General features: G+C 45.1%; 1 protein-coding gene across 10 annotated transcripts in view; it reads left to right on the forward strand.

The window, feature by feature from the left end:
- Positions 1 to 21,349, forward strand: part of PPP6R3 (protein phosphatase 6 regulatory subunit 3) — a 1,665,951-nt gene that overhangs the window by 1,106,861 nt on the left and 537,741 nt on the right. For all 10 annotated transcript variants that reach the window (XM_086957827.1, XM_086957831.1, XM_086957834.1 and 7 more), the window contains one exon: positions 8,152 to 8,206. In XM_086957827.1, the coding sequence (XP_086813953.1) occupies positions 8,152 to 8,206 (55 nt within the window). The remainder of the gene's footprint in view (positions 1 to 8,151; positions 8,207 to 21,349) is intronic.

Genomic DNA, 21,349 nt, shown 5'->3' on the forward strand with positions numbered 1-21,349 from the left:
ACTGCTACGCAAACATTTCCGGATCCAGTCTGACTCCTGGGGATATTCTAAGGTAAGGAATCTATCACTAAATAATGTCTCTTACAGATATATCGTTACACAAGTAGTAACTTGTGCAAAAGGCTTGATACATATGGCCCTAAGTCCATAAAGGAAAGTTAATTTCCAATTTTCAGTAAGATGTGCTCTAGATGCTGCTGCCACCGCAGCTAGAAAGGTCAACACTAGTTTCCTACTCAAAAGGCATGCTTGGTTAAGGATTTCCGGGTTTAAGCCACAAGTCTAACAATTTATTTTAAATACACCCTTTGACAAAGAAAATCTCTTTGGTCCTGAGGTCGATGAGGCACTTGAGAACAACAAAAAGGACAACGAAGTGGCAAAGTCCATGGGAGCGTTCCAGTCTCCTTCAAACAGAGGCTCCTTTCGCCGCTCCTTTTACAGAGCAGGATCCAAAACCACACCGTCAGACCAGAATGCTTCCTCTTACAAAGGTAATAACCAGTCCTCTTCCCCGAGGCTTTTTTAGAGGAGGATATAGAGGAAACCACTCCAAAGACAGGGCTAAGGGCACCACACCCCATAACTCCCCTTTCCCTAATAAGCAGTGATTTCCGCACGCTTCCCTCCAACCATTCCACACCTGTTAGGAGAAGTCTTCACCAGTTTCTCCGCATATTGCCATCTATACCAACCGACAAATTGGTGATTGGAATTATCCAACATGGTTATAACCCCGAGCTTACCGACAATCATCCAAACATTCCTCTCAAATTGTCACCATACCACTTGCAGTTGCTCGAACAAGAAGTGCAATCTCTTACTAAAGGGGGCCATAGAACCAGTTCCACTTCAGTGCCAAGGTTCAGGGGTTTACTCTCTACTTTCTAATCCTCAAAAAAGACAGCTCCTTAAGACCTATTCCGGATCTCGGAGAGTTAAACCAATATATACTGTCAGAGCACTTCAACATGGTAACCCTTCAACAGGTACTCCCACTTTTACAGAAGGGAGATTTTATGTCTACTCTAGACTTAAATGACACATACTTTCTTGTTCCAATTCATCGAGCTCATCTCGAATACCTCAGATTTGCAATAGCACACAAACATTATCAATTCAAAGTAATCCCTTTTGGAGTGCTCCCAGAGTATTAATCAAATATCTGGCAGTAGTTGCAGCTCATCTCTGAAGACATAATATTCACGTCTTCCCTTACCTAGACGACTGGCTCATCAAAGTCAACACTTGCCAAACTGTCTACAACACACTCAGACAACGATAGACATACTTAATCAACTGGGCTTCACGGTCAATGCACAGAAATCTCACCTGCATCCTTCACATATGCATTCTTACCTATTGGCCACTCTCAACAATCTAGCCTCTCCCAATGTAGCCGGATTTCACAACATTCAGTCTGATACTACTGTTTCAATGTAACCAAACATTACCAGCCAGAGTTTTCATGCAACTGCTGGGAATGATGGAGTCTTGCATCACAATTGTACCCCATGCAAGACTACACATGCATTCCCTACAAGAGTGCTGAGCATGTCAGTGAAATAAATTGCAGGGTCAATTCCCCGACCTAGTGTTGGTAGACAGCCGCACCCATTGCTCTCTGCAATGGTCGAACCTACAAATGTATCAAAAGGGCGGCCTTTCATCTACCCTATTCCACAGATCGTGCTCACAGCAGACTCATCTCTCTTGAGCTGGGGTGCCCATCTCCAAGATTACACAATACAAAGTCTGTGAAGCAACAAGCACAAAGGTCTCCACATCACCTATCTAGAGCTTCTAGCAGTGTTTCTAGCACTCAAAGATTTTCAAACTCACCTGATAGGCAATGTTGTCCTAGACGGACAACATGATAGCAATGTACTATGTACAAAAACAGGGGGGGGACATACTCTTAAACTGTCACACCTCTCAAGTCATTTGGAATTGGGCAATGCATCACAGGATTCGTCTCTGGCAGAAAACATTCCAGGGTTAAACTATCAGATTGCCGACCTCAGCAGAAAAAGGGAGCAAATTCATAACTAGAAACTACATTCCCAAGTTCTCCTTCCAGACTTCCAACAATGGGGATTTCCACAAATAGACTTGTGCGCCACAATTGACAACGCAAAATGCCCAAACTTCTGCTCCAGGTTCCCACACCCACTCTCAAAAGGCAATGCCCTATGGATGAACTTGTAAGGGATATTTGCCTACACTTTTCCGCCTCTCCCATTCGTTCCGTGTCTAGTTTGGAAGCCCAGTCAAACATCCCTCACACTAATTCTGGTTGGTCCCACATGGGCCAGTCAACCATGGTACACCACTGTGTTGAAGCTGTCAGTAATTCCACATCAAAAGTTGCATCTCACCTCCAGGCTCCTCGCACAGAATCATGGAGAAATCAGGCATCCAAATCCCAAAGAACTAAACTTAGTGATCTGGCTCCTGAAGTCAGAGTTTGGTTATTTAAATCTACCACCAGACTGTATGACTATTCTAAAGGAAGCAGGAACTTCCAGAGCTTGTCATGCAGAAAAGTGGAAATGATTTGTCATCTATTCTAATAACAAAATCAATCCTCTAGATGTTTCTATATCTGTTACCTGTTGTACAAGGCAGTTCAGTTTGCTATAAGTGCATCTGTTCGTTTGCGCCATACAGCGGTAGCTGCATATTTGCAAGGAGACAGCAAAACAGACAACATTTATCACTATTCAAAGCACCAGTAATCAATGCCTTCATGTAAGGCTCAAAGTGTAATACCACCAAGAATTCCCCCTGAACCAGTGTGGAATCTTAATAGTGTCATTACAAGGCTTGTATGTCCACATTTTGAACCATTGCATAATTGTCCTTTAAAGTTCCTTTAATGGAAAGTTGCTTTCCTCATTGCAATCTCTTCATTGAGGAGAGTTGGTGAGCTACAGGCGTTAACCTTGAAAGAACCCTTCTTTCAGCTCCACTAAGACAGGGTAGTTCTTCGCATCAACCCCAAAAAACTAATAAGGTAATTTCTGCTTTTTATATCACCCAATCAGATGTTACCTGTGGTTTTTCCTCAACCTGATTCTGTAGCAGAACAAGCTCTTCACATGCTTGATGTGAAAAGGGCCTTGATGTACTACATAGTAAAGACAAAAGATTTTTTTCACAAAACAGTTTGTTACATTTGCTCCACCTCACAAAGGCAATCCCAGCTCTAAATCTGACATTTCAAGATGGGTTGCATTCCAACATGCTAGGCAAAAGCTAAAATAACTTTAAACCCCCTAGAGCTCATTACACTTGCACAATAGGGGCTACTATGGTCTTTTAGGACACATCCCTCTAGCTGACATATGTAAGGCAGCTACATGGTCTACACTACACACATTTACCAAGCACTATTGTGTAGATGTTAGCACACCAACAAGCTAATGTAGGCTAAGCAGTGCTTAAAACACTTTCTCAAACAACTGCAACATCTACAGGTTAGCCACCTCTTTGGGAGGAAACTGCTTTATAGTCTACGCAAAGCATGTGCATCTACATGCTTTGCTTCATCAGTTACGGTCGCTCCCTCCTGCCCCTGCTCTCTCCTGCCTCAGCGGGGTATCGTTTGCGCAGATCCGCTGCTAACCACAGAAATTGTCATTCGCTACATTATTTGTGTATTTCTCACCTGTATTGTCCTGCCTTGAGATCGTGTGCCCGTGTTTGTTGTTAATTGCTGCATTATTTATCTGTTTGTTTATACCCCTGCATTAGCTGCCTTGAGATCGTGTGCCCGTGTTTGTTGTTAATTGCTGCATTATTTATCTGTTTGTTTATACCCCTGCATTAGCTGCCTTGAGATCGCGTGCCCGTGTTTGTTGTTAATTGCTTCATTGTCTGTTTATTTTTGCTCCCTGCATTAGCATTTGTGTGGCTGCCCCGCGTAGTTATTTGGTCGGTTTCACCCGACCCGGTCGGCGCTTCCGCCCCAGCCGCCATTGCTGTTGCTGTTGTTGTTGTTGTTGCCCAGAGCCCGCCCCCTCCTGGATAATCTCGCCAACCTCGGACTCAAACAACTTGTCACTACCCCCACCCACATCGCAGGTCACATACTCGACCCTATCTTCACCTCCAGCAAACATGTCTCCTTCAGTCACACCACAACTCTACATTGGACGGACCACAGCTGCGTTTACTTTAGCTACAATAAGACCACAACTCACAACCATCCTCAACCTACTCTGCGAAGAAACTGGAACAAGATCACCATCGACCAGATCTCCTCATCGCTTCTTCAAAACCCCCGTCCACTCCTCAAACCCCGACCAAGCAGCCATTAACCTCACCCAATGGCTATCCAACAGCGCCGACATCCTAGCACCGTTGAAAAAACGCCAAATCAAGCTAGGCAGCAAGAACGCCTCCTGGTTCAACGACGATCTTAAGAAATCTAAGGTACTCTGTCGCTCCCTCGAAAAGGCCGGGAAAAAAGACCCAAACACCAGCACCAGGGACGCCTTCAAAAACGCCACCCGCACACACCACCAACTAATCCGGTCTGCCAAGAAAGCCGCACTCAAAGACCGACTAGATAACAACGCCCACAACAGCAAGGAATTATTCAACATCGTCAAAGAGTTTACCAACCCCTCAGCCAACTCCAACGACATCACCCCCTCTCAAGCACTCTGCAACTCCCTAGCTTCATTTTTCCACAACAAAATCGCAGACATCCACAACAGCTTCGACAACCGACCCGGAGACCAACCCACCCAACCCTCTGCAGGACCTTCACCCCTCTTGAACATCCTTAATGACTGGAACCCAATCTCCACTGAGGACACCATCCGCCTGATGAACTCCATCCACTCAGGATCCCCCACAGACCCATGCCCTCACCACATCTTCAACAAAGCAGACTCCATCATAGCACCACACCTCCGAGACGTCATCAACTGCTCCTTCAACTCCGCCACCTTCCCGGAAAGCTGGAAACATGCCGAACTCAGCGCCCTTCTGAAAAAACCCACAGCTGACCCCACCGAACTCAAAAACTACCGCCCCATCTCGCTCCTTCCATTCCCAGCCAAAGTCATCGAGAAAGCTGTCAACAACCAGCTCGCCGCATTCCTCGAAACCAACAAATCCCTCGACTCCTCACAGTCCGGCTTCCGAGCCAAACACAGCACTGAGACCGCCCTCATCGCAGCCACAGACGACATTCGAACTCTACTGGACAATGGAGACACAGTCGCCCTCATCCTCCTCGACCTCTCCGCAGCCTTCGACACAGTCTGTCATAGCACCCTATTACAGCGCCTCAGAAACATCGGAATCCAAGGAAAAGCACTGGATTGGATCACCTCGTTCCTCACCGGAAGAACCCAAAGAGTCCGCCTCCCACCATTAAAGTCTGAAGCCACTGAAGTCATCTGCGGCGTGCCACAAGGATCTTCACTCAGCCCCCACCCTCTTCAACGTGTACATGAGCCCCCTCGCGGTCATCGCACGCCAACACAACCTCAACATCATCTCATACGCTGATGACACTCAACTGATCCTATCACTCACCAAAGACCCGAACACGGCCAAAACCAACCTACATGAAGGAATGAAAGAAGTAGCCGAGTGGATGAAGCACAGCCGACTAAAACTGAACTCAGGCAAAACAGAAGTCCTTATCCTAGGTACCTCCCCCTCCGCCTGGGATGACTCTTGGTGGCCAGAGGCCCTTGGAAAAGCACCCATCCCGACGGACCACGCACGGAACCTGGGCGTCATCCTGGATTCTTCACTCTCCATGTACAGACAAGTCCACGCCGTTTCATCATCCTGCTTCAATATTCTTCGCATGCTCAAAAAAACATTTAGCTGGATCCCCACCAAAACTAGAAAAACTGTCACCCACGCTCTGGTCACGAGCCGCCTGGACTACGGAAACACCCTATACGCCGGTACCACCGCAAAACTCCAGAAAAAACTCCAACGCATTCAGAACGCTTCAGCCAGACTCATACTAGACATCCCGCGTAAAGACCACATCTCTGGTCACCTGAAAAACCTCCACTGGCTCCCCGTCAATAAAAGGATTACTTTCCGCCTCCTAACCCACGCTCACAAAGCACTCTACGAACTTGGACCCGATTGCCATAACACACGACTCTCCTTCTACACCCCCTCCCGCCAGCTACGATCCTCCAACCAAGCCCTTGCTACTGTACCTCGCATCAACAAAACCACCATGGGAGGTAGATCTTTCTCCTACCTGGCAGCTAAAACCTGGAACTCACTTCCCACTCACATTCGCCTCACTCAGAACCACCTAGCATTCAGAAAGCAACTTAAAACTTGGATATTCGACAAGTAATTCCCCCACCCTTCTTCAAGCGCCTTGAGACCCTCTTGGTATGTAGTGCGCTATATAAATCATTTGACTTGACTTGACTACAGCACACATGCCTCAAACAGATTGTTACGTACCCAGTAAGCATCTGTTCTTGGCATGTAGAGCTGTAGATCCACATGTGTATACCTGCCTCCCCAGGCACCTCTAGTTGTTGCCGTTCTTAATTATACATTCATACGCATGGACATATATTCTATTCATAGACTCTATTCTCACCCTCTTGCTGGAAAACAATCTATCTATTGAGTCAATGCCCTTGTGCACTATCACCGAATGAAGTCCCCGCCACACCTCGTGACTGGAAAGACTTCTTCGAAGAAAAATAACTTGCAAACATCCGGACCCAACACTAGATGGCAGGAGTATGCTAAGCATGTGAATTTACAGCTCTACATGCCAAGAACTTATGCTTACTGAGTAAGTAACATAATCCTTCTTACAATTCAGAATACAATAGTAATTGTAAGAAATTGTTTATAAAAACAAAACATAAAACCTGGGGGTCGCTGTTCTTACTTTTATGTCTACTGCAACCTGGTAATGTATGAGAAAAGATTGCTGAAGCAGAAAAAACGACCAAAATGAAGTTAAGAAGGAAAAAGCGGTGGGCATTGAGGTTGAAGGGTGGCTTAGATGGATGGGACTGTTGCTAGTGGGGGCCTAGTTTAAGAAAAAGAAAGTCGCTTTGCGAGAGCGAAGGAGGTGGCGGGGGGCATAAGAGGAATTCAAAGGCAGGAGGAAAAAGAAAAATCATGGGTGGAAGGAAGTGGTGAAGGAACGTAAGAGGGATTAAAGACATGGGGAAGAGGAAAAAGGCATCGGTAGAGGGTTCCCCTTAAAACTGTGTAGAAAAAAGCAGCCTGAAAGAAAGGTTTTGTCAACCTGGCAAAAGTTATTTTTAGAAAAACATTGGTCATAAATTGTTCAATGAAAAGAAAAACAATTCAGGTACGATTTTCTTTAGATTCACAAAGAACCAGGAGGTGCATAGAGAAACGCCTGGATAAACAGTTAAATCAGAAAAAAGCAAATCTAAAGATACACACTTAAACCCAAGCCCTCCAGGGAAAAGTATTGATTACTTTATTACTTTGTATACTTAACTCACATTGCATAATAGAAAATTAGACCAATCATTTTCGCTTTCTTGCCTCCATCGTGAAAGCTTGGTTAAAGTTCTAATCTAGATTCTGATTACTCTGTACAACATGGCATTATGAGGCTGGAATGATTTAAAAGGGCATTGAATTCTGAGACTTATTTAAATAGTGCATTACCTCACCTAAACAGTTTCTTCCTATGTCCCCCACCAAATATTATGTGAGGCATTTTGAACGATAACTTTCCTTAGCGCAACCACATTATTGATTTCTAAACCAAACAATTCCTGTACAAAAATATCCATGTCTATTAATTAAAGTACTTATACCATTGAGTATGTGGCCTACTGTTTCAGCGAGCATATTGCCCCTATGTGCCCATCATAATGGATTGTGTGTTTAGATCACTACAGTTACTAATCTGCCTCCTTATTCACTAATCCACGCATCCATTTGAGGTGTTTTAACATTTCCACTTTACGTTCATAACCATTCACACTTATTCTTTGAATTCACTCCAAAGACGAATACAAATATTTCTATGCACACCACTTGTCACTTATTTGCCTTTTAAGATTTTGTTGAATTTGCTCAGCTGATTTTACAACTAAAAAGCAGTCTTTTTAGTTTTTTTAGTGCATACTTTTTTCTTTTTGATTACAGCGTTTCTTTTGATCGTGTATCAGATATCAACTTTACCCTCAATACAACTGAAAGTGTGAGTATGCATTCTTTGAACAACTTCTCATATATTGTTACCGAAATTGTAGGTGCATGTATCTTCCCTCTGAAGTGCTTCTTGCGCAAAAAAATGTGTTCTACATTAACATCCTGTTTATTTCTGATGGATTATTCCTGCATATTCTTGTTGATTTTAGAATTATCTCTAGATGCAAGACTGTACATGGAGTTCTTTAAATGTCTCATAATGAATGCCAGACTGAGAATTTATTCACAGAAGTTGACCTGATTTTCGTTTTTTTCGTTTTTTGTTGTGACTCAAGAACTCACAATTCAAGCCCAAAAGATTGTGTTTGCCCTGTTGCAAGGATTCTGTGGAGTCACAAAACTATCCGTGGGATCATAGAACCTTAGTAGACAGGCACCGAGTCATCCTGCCACCTGAGTACCCAAGAGCCTGGGAACGACCCGCTATAGTGTCACACTTGCCCTATTACTCACTCACACTGGCCCAAGTAATTAAACACCCCTGAAAACAATGCTCCCGATCCTTGTCCGGAATCTCGGTTGCAGGACACACTTTTTCACTTCCACACTCCTGCTAGTCCACAATAAGTCCTGTCAGACATGAGAAAAGATTACAATGTTTATTTTAACAATTGTTCTCTGGTATGCAGTATATGTACCACAATAAGTGAGAAAATGCCTAACAAACATACGGTCAGTATAGTAAGTAGTCCATAAATCATAAAAGGAGCTGTAATTGTATAAGACAGGGTAGCCTCACCATCTTCCCATTCTACAAAAGCAAAACGATTATGTATCAGAAGATCTCCGGGTGTTCGAAGCAGACCTTGTACCTTAGTATACACAGATGAAAGTTCTACTTCTCAGGTGCCGTCACGATCTCTTCCCTGGAAAGATCCCTCTAAAAGTGTGGTATCTATCTGTGCACATTTATATGACAAAGTACATGTTCCCAAACAGCTGCTGCATTTGCGTGTATTGTCTGGGTGCTGGAGCCTGACCAGAAAAGAATAACCAGGTGTATTGTTCTTTGACCTGGTCTATGGTGTTCAGACTAAATCCCAGGAAAGAACAGAACGCAAAAATAGCAGGTTCTGTGTTAAAGTACAGTGTGGCACAAAGCAAAATAAGTTTGTATAAGAACTTATGCAAAGCAGAGGGCAGTCTGCAGCATGCTCATACCAACATAGAGGAACCGATACTGGGCCTGGAAGACAGACGTTGGCGCACAGCTGCTAAGTGGTGTCGGTATGGGCAGCACAGCAAACCTACCTTCCTCTGCTCGCCTCGATAGATCTCCACCAAAGCGATCCTTCATGGGGGCCATAGGGCATTGCAGCACCAGCCCTACGAGGAGCATGCCCAATAATGAAGCGTGACACCCCCAGGGATGGGTGAGGGCACCAACAAGTAATCCTTAGAAATCCTACTTCTCTGTACCACCTAATTTTCTTTTCCTGAAAGGGACTGTACCTCCCTAATTTGTGTTATTAACAATTCCAGAGCCTGGGTACTGGACCTTTTTTTGTCTCTTAGCTCCCCAACCCCCTCTTTTTTGTTTAAAAACCTATTCTGTCATCCGAAGGGCACATCAAACCTGTTGCTGTTTTAGTGTCCATCTTAAAATTACATCACCTAAGTTTCCTCACATGTGCCTTAGATGTTGTGTAGAAGAATTTGTACATACATTATTTGCAACATTCCTGCCTATATTTGTCGTGCATTTACTGAAGCCTACTTTTTCTTTAGTCTTTTTGATGAGCATAATGCAAAGAGAAATTCACTGAGCCCTTAACTGAACACATTTTTACTCAATGTGCAATCAAGAATTCTGCTGGGAAATATCAATATTCTTTGGGAGATTAGCTATTCTTTTCCATTTACTCTCTTTCTGCGAACATGCTTGCTTAGACATCTTGGGTAACTCCAACCAAATCTTTTTTTGTCAAGTCAAAGACTGTTAAACTATTGTTGATCAATTGAATGTGAAGAAACTTATGCTCTCAAGACTATGATGCTACTTTTCAATTTGACAAGGTTGCCGCTACTGCTATTATTTTACATTTGCAAACTTTCTCTTGTATCCTGTGTTATTCAATTTACTCATTTTAACTGATTTATCTGTGAACCTTACATGGTCAGTTGCTCTGCTATTTGCACCCTGGACTTAACTTAACTTGCACAATTACTCCTGGAGGGCACATTCCACAGACTTCCAATATTTCCTCACTTCCGGGACAGGCAGACACTTCCGGGCGGTGCGGGCTAGTTTTCCCGCTACACACCCTACCTACAGACTTGCCTTTGGCAGATGTGCCAAAGGCAAGCCTGTCTGCACCCGTCCGCGTCTGGACCACGTCCAGCGCCAGAACACCTGGGGGTTTTCCCTCTCGAAGCAAGTTCTATTTTTAAATACTCTTGGGAGGAACTTCTCAGGCTAAATAAGGCTGATATAAACTTGTCCTGCCAGATGTAAACTGCATCTTAGCTTCAATAAAGTTACGGTTACAATCCCCCAGCACAATCAATCGTAAAAAGGAACCACAAACGTATTCTCGGGGATGCTGATCAATACATGATCACTACCAAAACACAACACTAATGTTGCAGAAATGGTTGGCTCGTTGTAAGATAAAACATCCAGGAATCAGGTAAGAGTTAGTTTTATTTCAGCAGTGTCACAGCGCAACCGCTAAGTCCAATGACAAGGCAATAACTGTCACACCAAGAACATGGAACATGGAACACAAGAAGTACACGCATGTACTTGGTTCCAGTTCCAGTGAAATAAATAATAAAAGAAAACAAAGAATGTAACACATCTTATCCCTAACAGAAATAGAAGATGTAAGGAAAGAACAAAATAGAAAATACAGCAAACAGTATGACAAAAATCTGGCAGGTAATACAATTGGTCTATAGTTACTTTTAACTCTGGAAGCTATAGACTGTGAACAATATAAACTCTGCTGAACATCTTCATGATGATACTTGCATGATTTTAGAAATTTGCACTTGGCAACTCTTCTCATGTTCAAAACTCTTCCATCTTGAGTAATAACTGAATTTTTACACACTTTACAATTTTAATGGGATTACTACATTTGGAAGTACCTTTGGATGGAAAACCAGATTTTTAGATTCTTACCCACTCTCCCACCTCTAAATTAGGAACCTTCACATTCATGTTACAATCAAATAACTTCGTCATCTTGTCCTGTTTAATCTCCACACGTTTAGCAACTTGACCAACGTCAATATGATCAACATCTTTGTTAATTTTTTTGACCCACCAAGGACATATGTCTGTTATGGGTTCCCTCCCTTTAAGAAGTCTGACATGAATTACCTCAGTAACTTAATGAGGTGTAACACGGTACATCCACAACCTTTTTCTCACAACATCTCTCCGAAACTTACCTGACCTACAAGCAAATTCAACACAATCTTTAAGAACACGATTAAATCGCTCAACTTGACCATTCTCTCTTGGCTCATAAAGAGAAGTAGTCAGATGCTTAATACCACACATACAAAGAAAATCTTCCATATTTTGTGAAATGAGCTGAACTCAATTGTCTGTAACTAGTATTTCAGGAGAACCCTCCCATGCGAAAACCTCCTTAAAGAAGGAAATGATGACTTGGGTGGCAGCATTCATGACAAATTTTACTTCTGGCCATTTTGAGTGGTAATCTATCATCACTAAGGCAAAACGAGCATTGTAGGGAAGATGATTAAATGGACCAGAAATATCGTAAGCCATCTTCTGCCATGGAAACTCAGGCCAGGGAACTAGTTTAAGGGGACCAGAAGAAACTCTAATCATCTTATTGCTGCGTATAAATTCGGGACACTCCCTAACAGTTCTATCAACTACTTTGTTAAGACCAGGCCACCAAAAATTTGCCCTGATGAGACGTTTCATAGAGGACATGTCTAAATGTGCAAGAGCCAAAATGTTCTCTTGTAAGGAGACGTGAGGAATGCGCTTTTCCCCTTTAAAAAGTAAACCACCAATTGCTTCAATTTCTGTTGATACTTGACAGAAGGGAGCAAAACCTGGTGTGGTGGTTTTATCCTTGGGCCAACCTTTTTCCAAACAACCAAATATAAATTGAGACACAGTATCCTTCTCCATTTCAGACATCCATTCAGAATCAGATAACCCAATAAATTCATCTGAAATAAAATCTTTTAACTGTAGTCACAATGTCTACATCTTGTTAATCTGAACTCGTACTCCCATCAAAACAAGGCAATCTAGAAAGGAAGTCCGCAGTAACATTACTTTTCCCAGGAACATACATTACTTCAAAATCATATTCTTGTAGTTTGGAAGTGAGGCGGGAAATACGAGCGGTAGAATTCCATCCTCCACCAGGAGATAAAATTCCAACATGCGGTTTGTGATCGGGTTTAAAAATAAATCTATTCCCCCACACATGGTTGCAAAAATGCTCTACGGCCCAGATACACGCCAATAACTCTCTCTCAATAACAGAATATTTTCTTTCGATAGCAGATAAGGTCCTAGAGGTGAAAGCAGCACACCATTCATCTCTGCCTGAGCATTGACTCAAAACACTGCCTAGCCCATAACAGCTGGCATCAACAGTAATGATGCATTTTTTGTCAAGACAAAAGGATTTTAAGGTGGTAGTGTAGGAGAGTAGGGTCTGCTATCCTATGGTCACCCCAAATTTTTACTTTTCGCTTTTCTGGTGTATGACTTAATGTGACTGTGGGCCTGCCAATCAGACCCACAGCCTGCTGTTCTCTCTCTAAATTTATGCCAATGCACTTTGGTGCCTTACCAATTGGAACATGGATCAACTTGTGAGCCCCTGTACAGTGTACCCTAGGTACCCAGGGCATAGGTGCATCCAAGGCCTACCAGGGGTTGCAGCACGTATTGTGCCACCCCTGGCCTGGCCTTACTATTTGACGCAACTGGCTGATCACTCAGCTGGGGCAAGGTGGTGTAATCACCCCTTGCTTTAGGTATAGTATCTCTATATCTAACACATACAAGGACACACAGTAACCTATAAGTCACTCCTATGGCAGGCCTTATCAATCCTGGAGGCAGAGTGCTTGGTTATGTGTGAGATGGTGCTCTAGCATGAGCTGAGCCTGTCTGCAGCTTTCGGAACCATGTCCTTTAGCTGTTTCCTGATAGCGTCATACCATATACTCTTAAGTGCATTATGAACCTCGCAGTTAAATGGTAACTCTGGTTTGACATTATCAAAACATGTCGAGTAAGGTGTCATACGAATTGGAATACTACCCCCTCGCCAATTCTGGCGACAGGGGTAGCATTCCACCCTTCTAGAGGGACACCACATGTACAGAACCTGAACCCTGGTTAAAGTTAAACAGAGCCTAAGCATCACAAAATGGATGCTGCCACCACAGACACAAGTCTGACCTCCTGCTGCTGGGAGTCCTTCCAGCGAGGCAGGCTTGGACAAAGGGTGTCCTGCCTTGGGAGGTGCTAGCACCACCCCAGACAGGATTTTGTGTATCTGGTTAGGTAGGGCTGAATGGAATCAGACATGCCCGGGGCACACAAGGTGTCCCGGTGCATAGGCCAGTTCAAACCGGTGCTGGGGCACTCCAGCCCCAGCTCTGGCCTGAAACTATACAAAGGAAAGAGGGTGTAACCTCCCCCCTTCCTGGTCCCACCCATAGGAGGGACCTAGTAGGTAGTCCAGCCCCTAGATTTGGCTTAAAAGTACCAAGACGTCAGATTACCCTGAAATTCGACTACAAGAAGTAGAAACTCTGGACCTTTGACGTTCTGCTGCTCAGAAGACTGAAGAATCTCCCTTGTGGCCAAGGAGTGGCCACCCTGTGAACACAGGTACCATCCAGCAATCAACGACTGCTTTGCCGCCACCGGAGCCCAGAGCCTGACAAGAACCAGACTCCCAGACATCTAATAGCCCGATCCACAGTCCCTGCTAAGCTGAGACGAGTGGAGGCGACCTGAGACGTGGGACCGGACCTCTTGAAAAGTCCACGAGAAGCTGACTGCGCAGCACCTGAGGCACCCTCATCGCTGTGCTTGGGGTCTTGAGCAGCCCCACCACCGAGCTACATTTGCACCAAGGACCAGCCCTCCAACTCTCACGAGATCTGCGTGGGGCCCTTCTGCTTTGTTCCACTCGACGCGCCTATCCGGTTACTAGTCCGTTGGCTAGTGGCCATTTTGGTGACCAAACAACAACTTTCCAACGCTGGTCTGGTTGCTCCAGACTGGTCCTTGCTCCTCCCATAAGCAGCAACCCCTCTGACCTTGCTGGTTCGAGTGAGAAGCCTTTTCTGTTTCCTGCGTGGCTTGCATTAGCCAAGGCATATTTGCTCCAATCAAGAAGCCGACTCCGCCATCAACTAGAGCCTACGTGGGACAGCTCGTGAGTGACTCCTGGAAGTCGTCATCGTCGCCTAGTCCACGCTGCTGAAGAGACAAGCTTCACGATATCACCTGTTGGCACCTGACAACGCCTGGTTCCTTCCTGGTTCCACGCCGGTCACAGGCTAGTGACTGTGAACATTGTCCCCTCTGCTTTCAGGTCTTCACCACTTCAGATCCACCCTTGGAACCACCGGAACTCTTCACATCAGGCCGCCTGCAGCATCTTCATCTCCAAGCTCCATTGAACAGCACGACGAAACCCGACACCCTTTGGCACCACTGCACCCGCTTCCTGTGGGTGAGGTAACGCTGGAACTCCGGTGCTCCCGTGTAGGTTTACACTCCTAGTGTCCTAGTCTAAAGTGCCTAAGTTCTAGACCATCCGGAAGACTTCCTTTCCTTAAACTTTGTGACTTTTACGCACCGATTGCTTTCAATGAGTGCATGTGTGTACCTTTAAACACTGCAACCAGATCCCGTGGGCCTCCTAGTTCCTAACTATTGTTATCACAGCGTAGCCCCAGCGATTCCTAAAGGCCCTAGGCCTTTCCATTGTACGACTTGTCGTTCTTATACCACTTACTTAGTATATGGTTTGAGGGGCCACCAGGGCCTATCCATATTTTGTGCAACTTTGTATATCTATCGATTGAATTTTTTTAACGTGTTTGCTTCTGTGCTCATAAAGAGTTCAGGGCACTATTTGTACTAATAAATACATATATATTTTTGAATATATATCCTCTGTGGTGTCCTTTCACTTGGTGTTCAAGGGGGTTACATGTGGTAATACAGCGGGCTTCACATGCCAAAAGAGTTTAGCCTAAGTCTGCTTTGTCCACGCTACCACTAGGATAGCTGGTCTATAAGGTTGACTTACAACCAATCACCATAAGGGTTGTTTGGAATGATACAAGGTGGTCGCTAGAACTAGTGAACATCATATAACAGGCCAACTTCTCACTTTGGTGGCAGCGGTGGGATTTGAGCTTGCTGTTGTTGTACCATTGTAATCTTTGCCAATACCTTGTGAAAGATCATACAGGTACTTATAGGTACATATAAAAAACAAGATAGTATATTTAAGTTCTACTGAACTTAGTGTTGTAGAGGATAGGGCTTAGCACACCCTGACTACTACTACCAGAGAAGGTTTAGTAGGAGAACACATAGAGTAGGTAGATTGCAACACATCCACCTCACTAGAGCAAATGGCTGGCTTAGAAGGAGCCAGTGGAATTCCAACTGTGAAGGGTGACCAACCCCAGGCACCATCCGGTAGCTGATAGCAGTGGAGGTGTCAGGGTGACGCTGCGACAAATGAGTGACTTATCATGGTCATCATTCAAATTTAAGAAAAGTTTATTCTACCTCCACGAAGCAAGATTTGTAATTGATTAAGTCTATCTTCTTTCACTCTGAACTATTACTCTGGATGTCACTGCTCTTCATGAATATATACCAGTGAACCTGACTATAAGGATTGTGTCCCTAAGATATATCTTTTTTGGGACTCATATTACTGGTGTGACCTTAGAACTCTGCTTCATCTGCATTAGATAACAAGATTCGTGGTATTCAATATCAGTGCATTATTTCCGTCTTCTTGGCCTTGGAAAAAGTCTCCAAAGAGACGAAACACGTGTCGGCAGGACAAGCTGGAAATATTTTTAATGTTTATGTAATAAAGATTTGAAGTCTAGCGCTTGGCTCTGGATCCGTACTTTGGAAGTCCATTTCCTATCAATGAACTGTATTCTGTAAACTTGTGATAATTACTTGGATCATTACATATCTTGTGAGAGTGCTTGATTAATGCCTGTTCTTTCTTTGGTACCATCCAGATTTGCTTTTCTCACCTTTCAGGAGTTGGGAAATTTGTGTTCAACTAGGAAGCTGAAACAAGGGTCAAACCCTACCACTCAGCAACTCCTAGAGCTCTTAGAACAGTCTGAGGCTCTAAAAACCTCTGAGCCAGTCCCTAAGGATGATGAAGAGGTCCTGACTCCAACAGAAGAAGCTAGGAATCCCCTTGTCCTAATCTAGGATGATGACAGTAGTAACCATGATGATGATAATGATGATTCAGATCAGGTAGGGGAAGAGTCTGATGGAGGAAGGTATAGCCAGGGTACAGTCAGGAGGCTTAGCCAGGCTAACCTAAGTCACCTTGGAGCTGAAGATGGGCCAGCCCCATTCAGGCCTCCAAGTAGACTTAACCAGGGGTATAGGAGAAACAGGAATCACTCAAGTGACTCCCAGCACTCCAATGCCTCCAATGGCCCTAGAGTCCCTACTCCGAGAGGGATGACTTCCCCTCAGATGAGAGAACATGAGGCCAAAATGAAAGAAGCTGCTCTTAGGATTCAAATACAGGAACTTGAGGTTGCCTTGGCCAAAGAGAAGCTTGCTTGTGCTAGAGAGCATAGAGAGACTGGGTTAGAACCCAGTGGTGGCAGCAATATCCCTAAAGATAAAGATAGGTCCTATGAGAATAGAAACCTGAGCAAGATTGTGCCCCCCTACAAAGCAGGGGATGACACCCACAAGTGGATAACTGCTTTGAGAGGGCCTGCAAGGTACAGCAGGTACCCCAAAGTCAGTGGGCAGCAATCTTATGGCTCTCCTTTTCAGAAAAAGGTAGAGACAAGCTCCTCACAGTTAGTGATGAGGATGCTAACAACTACTCTGTCCCGAAGAGTTCTCTGATTGATGGGTTTGGCTTACCCACTGAGCAATATAGGTTGTTGTTCAGAGAGACCCAGAAGACACAGACTCAGGACTGGACTGACTTTGTTGATTGTGCCACTAAGGCTCTGGAGGGCTGGTTACTGGGAAGTAAAGTCACTGACTATACAGGATTGTACAATCTTTTAATGAGAGAACAGATTCTAAATAATTGTCAGAACCAGCAGTTGCATCAACACCTGATTGACTCAGATCTGACCTCTCCCCAAGAATTGGGAAATAAGGCAGACAAATGGGTTGGAACCAGGGTTAAGCAGAAAAACCAGGGCCATGGGGGTGATCAGAAGAAAGCAGACCAGAAGGGTGGGGAGCAGAAACCAAAAGACCAGAAGTCTTCTACAGGGCCCCAACAAACCACAGAGGGGGGGGTCCCAAACTTCCAAAAAGAAGAAGAATGATGGCCAAAGGAAACAATGGTGTTCTACATGTAAGAACACTAGTCACTGGACCAGTGACTGTAGAAAAACTGGAGTCCCTAATAAAGTGGCTCAAGCCTATAGAAACACCTGTGCCAGTGTCACCATGGTGACACCAGCATTTGTGGACCCTCGACAGATTGTACTAGGTGATAATTACCTAGTGACCAACACCAGCAATGTCACTACTACAAATAGTGTGGCTGTTGTTAATTTCTCCTGGAGAGGGGTAACTGGCCTAAAAAGGGTTGTGGTAAGTGCAGACCTTCCAGTTGAATGTTGGGCAATGACCTAGAATCCTCACTATGGTCAGAAGTGAAATGAAATGAAATAAAAATGCATTTTATATAGCGCGAAATAGTTGCCCGGAGGCGTCCAAGTGCTGAAATTGCAAAAAGTTCTAGGCAGCAGACCAATTGGCACAGAAAGAGAGGAATGTTTATTTATTAAACAGGAAAGTTTTCAGGTGCTTCCTGAAGGAGGTCAAATCCGGATTAGACCTTAGTTGAAGGGGTAAGCTGTTCCACAGCTTAGCGGCGTTCAGGGTGAAAGAACCGCCTCCTGATCTAGCCCGGTTGACTTTGGGCACCGTAGCAAGGAACGTGCTGGCTGAGCGCAATTGTCTGCTAGAGAGGTAAGGGGTAATTAGAGGACGATTGATCAGAGGGCCAGTTGCCCAGAATGACTGGTGGGCGATACAAAGGGATTTAAAAGCAATACTGTGTCTAACAGGAAGCCAGTGCAGTCTTGTTAGTCCAGGTTTAGCGGAGGACCTACGAGGAATTTGAAGCAGGGTCCGGGCTGCACAATTCTGGATCACAGGACTCAAGTGGAGAACAGGACTCATGCTGAGATGTTGGGGGATTTCATCACATGTCCTTGCTGTGACCAGGTCACAGGCCAAAAAGTGCCTCACTGAACCTCAGGTCTTGGATCCTGGAACAATGGACCAAGCACCTACCAAGAGAAAGAGCAGTAGGGTTAAGGCAGTGCCTTCCCTCCTACCTACAAATGATGGTCAGCCTTCACAGGAAGCTGATTGTGAGACCCCTGAAGGAACTGTCCCAGAAGAGCTTGAACCTGACCAGGTTGAGTTTCTTGGGGCAGGGGGACCTTCAAGGGCAGACTTGAGGCAGGCACAGTTAGACTGCCCCTCTCTTGAACCCCTAAGACATCAAGCTGCTGCTGGGAATGCTCAAGGTACCCATAAAGTATATTGTGATGAAGGGCTCCTTTATTCAGAGGGTAGAGGCCCCAAGCCTGGTACAGCCAGGAGGTTGTTCATACCTCTGAAATTTAGGGGCTTCCTTTTAACCTTGGCCCATGATATTCCCTTAGAGGACACCTAAGCCAGAACAAGACTTGGGGCAGGCTTGTGCCTCACTTTCACTGGCCTCACATGTCTGAAGATACAAAGGAGTTTTGTCGCTCCTGTGTGACCTGCCAAGCCAGTGGCAAAGCAGGTGGCACAACAAAGGCCCCCCTGATACCACTACCTGTGGTGGGGGTACCCTTTGAAAGAGTGGGAATTGACATTGTTAGACCAATGGATCCCCCCACAGCATCTGGGCACAGATTGATACTGGTGGTAGTGGATCATGCCACCAGGTATCCAGAGGCGATTCCCCTAAGGACCACAACAGCACCTGTTGTGGCAAGAGCCCCCCCTGGAAGTATTCTCAAGAGTGGGATTTCCAAAGGAGGTAGTATCTGACAGGGGTGAAAACTTCATGTCACGATACTTAACAGCAATGTGGAAGGAGTGTCGTGTTAACTACAAATTCACCACACCCTATCATCCACAATGTAATGGACTTGTTGAAAGGTTTAACAAGACCATGAAGGGTATGATTAAAGGGTTACCTGAAAAGCTTAGGCGAAGATGGGACATCCTTCTACCCTGCCTTCTGTTTGCTTACAGAGAGGTTAAACAGAAGGGGGTTGGCTACAGCCCTTTTGAGCTTCTGTTTGGGCATCCTGGGAACCCTTATTTCTGGTGAAGGAAGGATGGGAGTTACCTCTCAAACAACCTAAACAGGATATAGTGGATTATGTACTTGGTCTCCGCTGCAGGATGGCTGAGTACATGAAGAAGGCCACTAAAAACCTTGAGGCTAGCCAGGAACTCCAAAATGCCTGGTATGACCTAAAGGCTGTCTTGATTATCAGCCAGGACAGAAGGTGTGGGTGCTAGAGCCTTTGGCCCCAGCAGCCCTCCAAGACAAATGGTCAGGACCCCACACAATTGTTGAAAAGAAGGGGAAGGTTACCTACTTGGTGGACCTAGGCAATCCCAAGAGCCCCCACAGGGTGCTCCATGTCAACAGACTAAAGGCATATGTCGACAGGGAAGACATGGGCTTGCTCATGGCTACAGATGAGGGGTAGGAGGAAGAGAGTGACCCTCTCCCAGACCTGCTGTCTCAGAACCCTGAAGGTGGGTCAGTTGAGGGTGTGGCCTTAGGTGGCAACCTCACTGACCAACAGCAAAATGACTGCAGACAAGTCTTACAGTCATTCAGACATATGTTCTCATTGATACCCAGTCAGACTAACTGGTGTACCCATGTGGTGGACACTGGTGACAGTCTTCATGTGAAAAGCAAGATTTACAGGCAACCTGACCACGTCAGGGACTGTATACAGACTGCGGTGTAGAAAATGCTATATTTAGGTGTTATTGAGCCTGCAGAGAGCCCGTGGGCTAGCCCAGTGGTTCTGGTCCCCAAACCTCACACACAAGATGGCAAGAGAGATGAGGTTCTGTGTGGATTACAGAGGACTCAATGCGGTCACCAGGACAGATGCACACCCAATTCCAAGGGCAGATGAGCTCATTGATAGACTGGCTTCAGCCACGTTTTTGAGCACATTTGATTTGACAGCTGGCTATTGGCAAATTAGATTAGCTGAGGAGTCTAAGGCCAAGACAGCATTCTGAACCCCAGGAGGTCATTACCAATTTGTGGTGATGCTCTTTGGTCTGAAGAATGCACCTGCCACTTTTCAAAGGTTGGTGAACCAAGTCCAGCTGTCTTTAGCTCCACCTGGGAGGATCACCTGATCCACCTGAGGAAAGTACTCGAGGCTCTGCAAAAGGCAGGCCTCACTATCAATGCTACTAAGTGCCAGATAGGGCAGAGTAAAGTGTATACCTGGGCCACCTTGTAGGTGGAGGACAGGTTCAACCACTGGAGAGTAAGATCCAGACCATCAAGGACTGGGCTCCTCCAACTATCCAGACTCAGGTCAGAGCTTTCTTAGGCCTGACTGGGTACTACAGAAAGTTTAAGAACTATGGGTCCAATGTGACTCCTCTTAATGACTTGACATCCAAGAAGATGCCCAAAAAGATTCGGTGGACAGGAAACTGTCAAAAGGCATTTAATGACCTGAAGCAGGCCATGTGCTCTGCACCTATCTTGAAGAGTCCTGACTACTCCAGAGAGTTCATTGTCCAAACAGATGCTTCTGAGTTGGGGGTGGGAGCTGTGCTTTCACAACTTAATGTAGATGGTCAAGACCAGCCCATTGCGTTCATTAGCAGAAGGCTGACCCCTAGAGA

Source organism: Lissotriton vulgaris, chromosome 2_1, assembly GCF_964263255.1.
Source record: "Lissotriton vulgaris chromosome 2_1, aLisVul1.2, whole genome shotgun sequence".
NCBI classification, from domain to species: Eukaryota; Metazoa; Chordata; class Amphibia; order Caudata; family Salamandridae; genus Lissotriton; species Lissotriton vulgaris.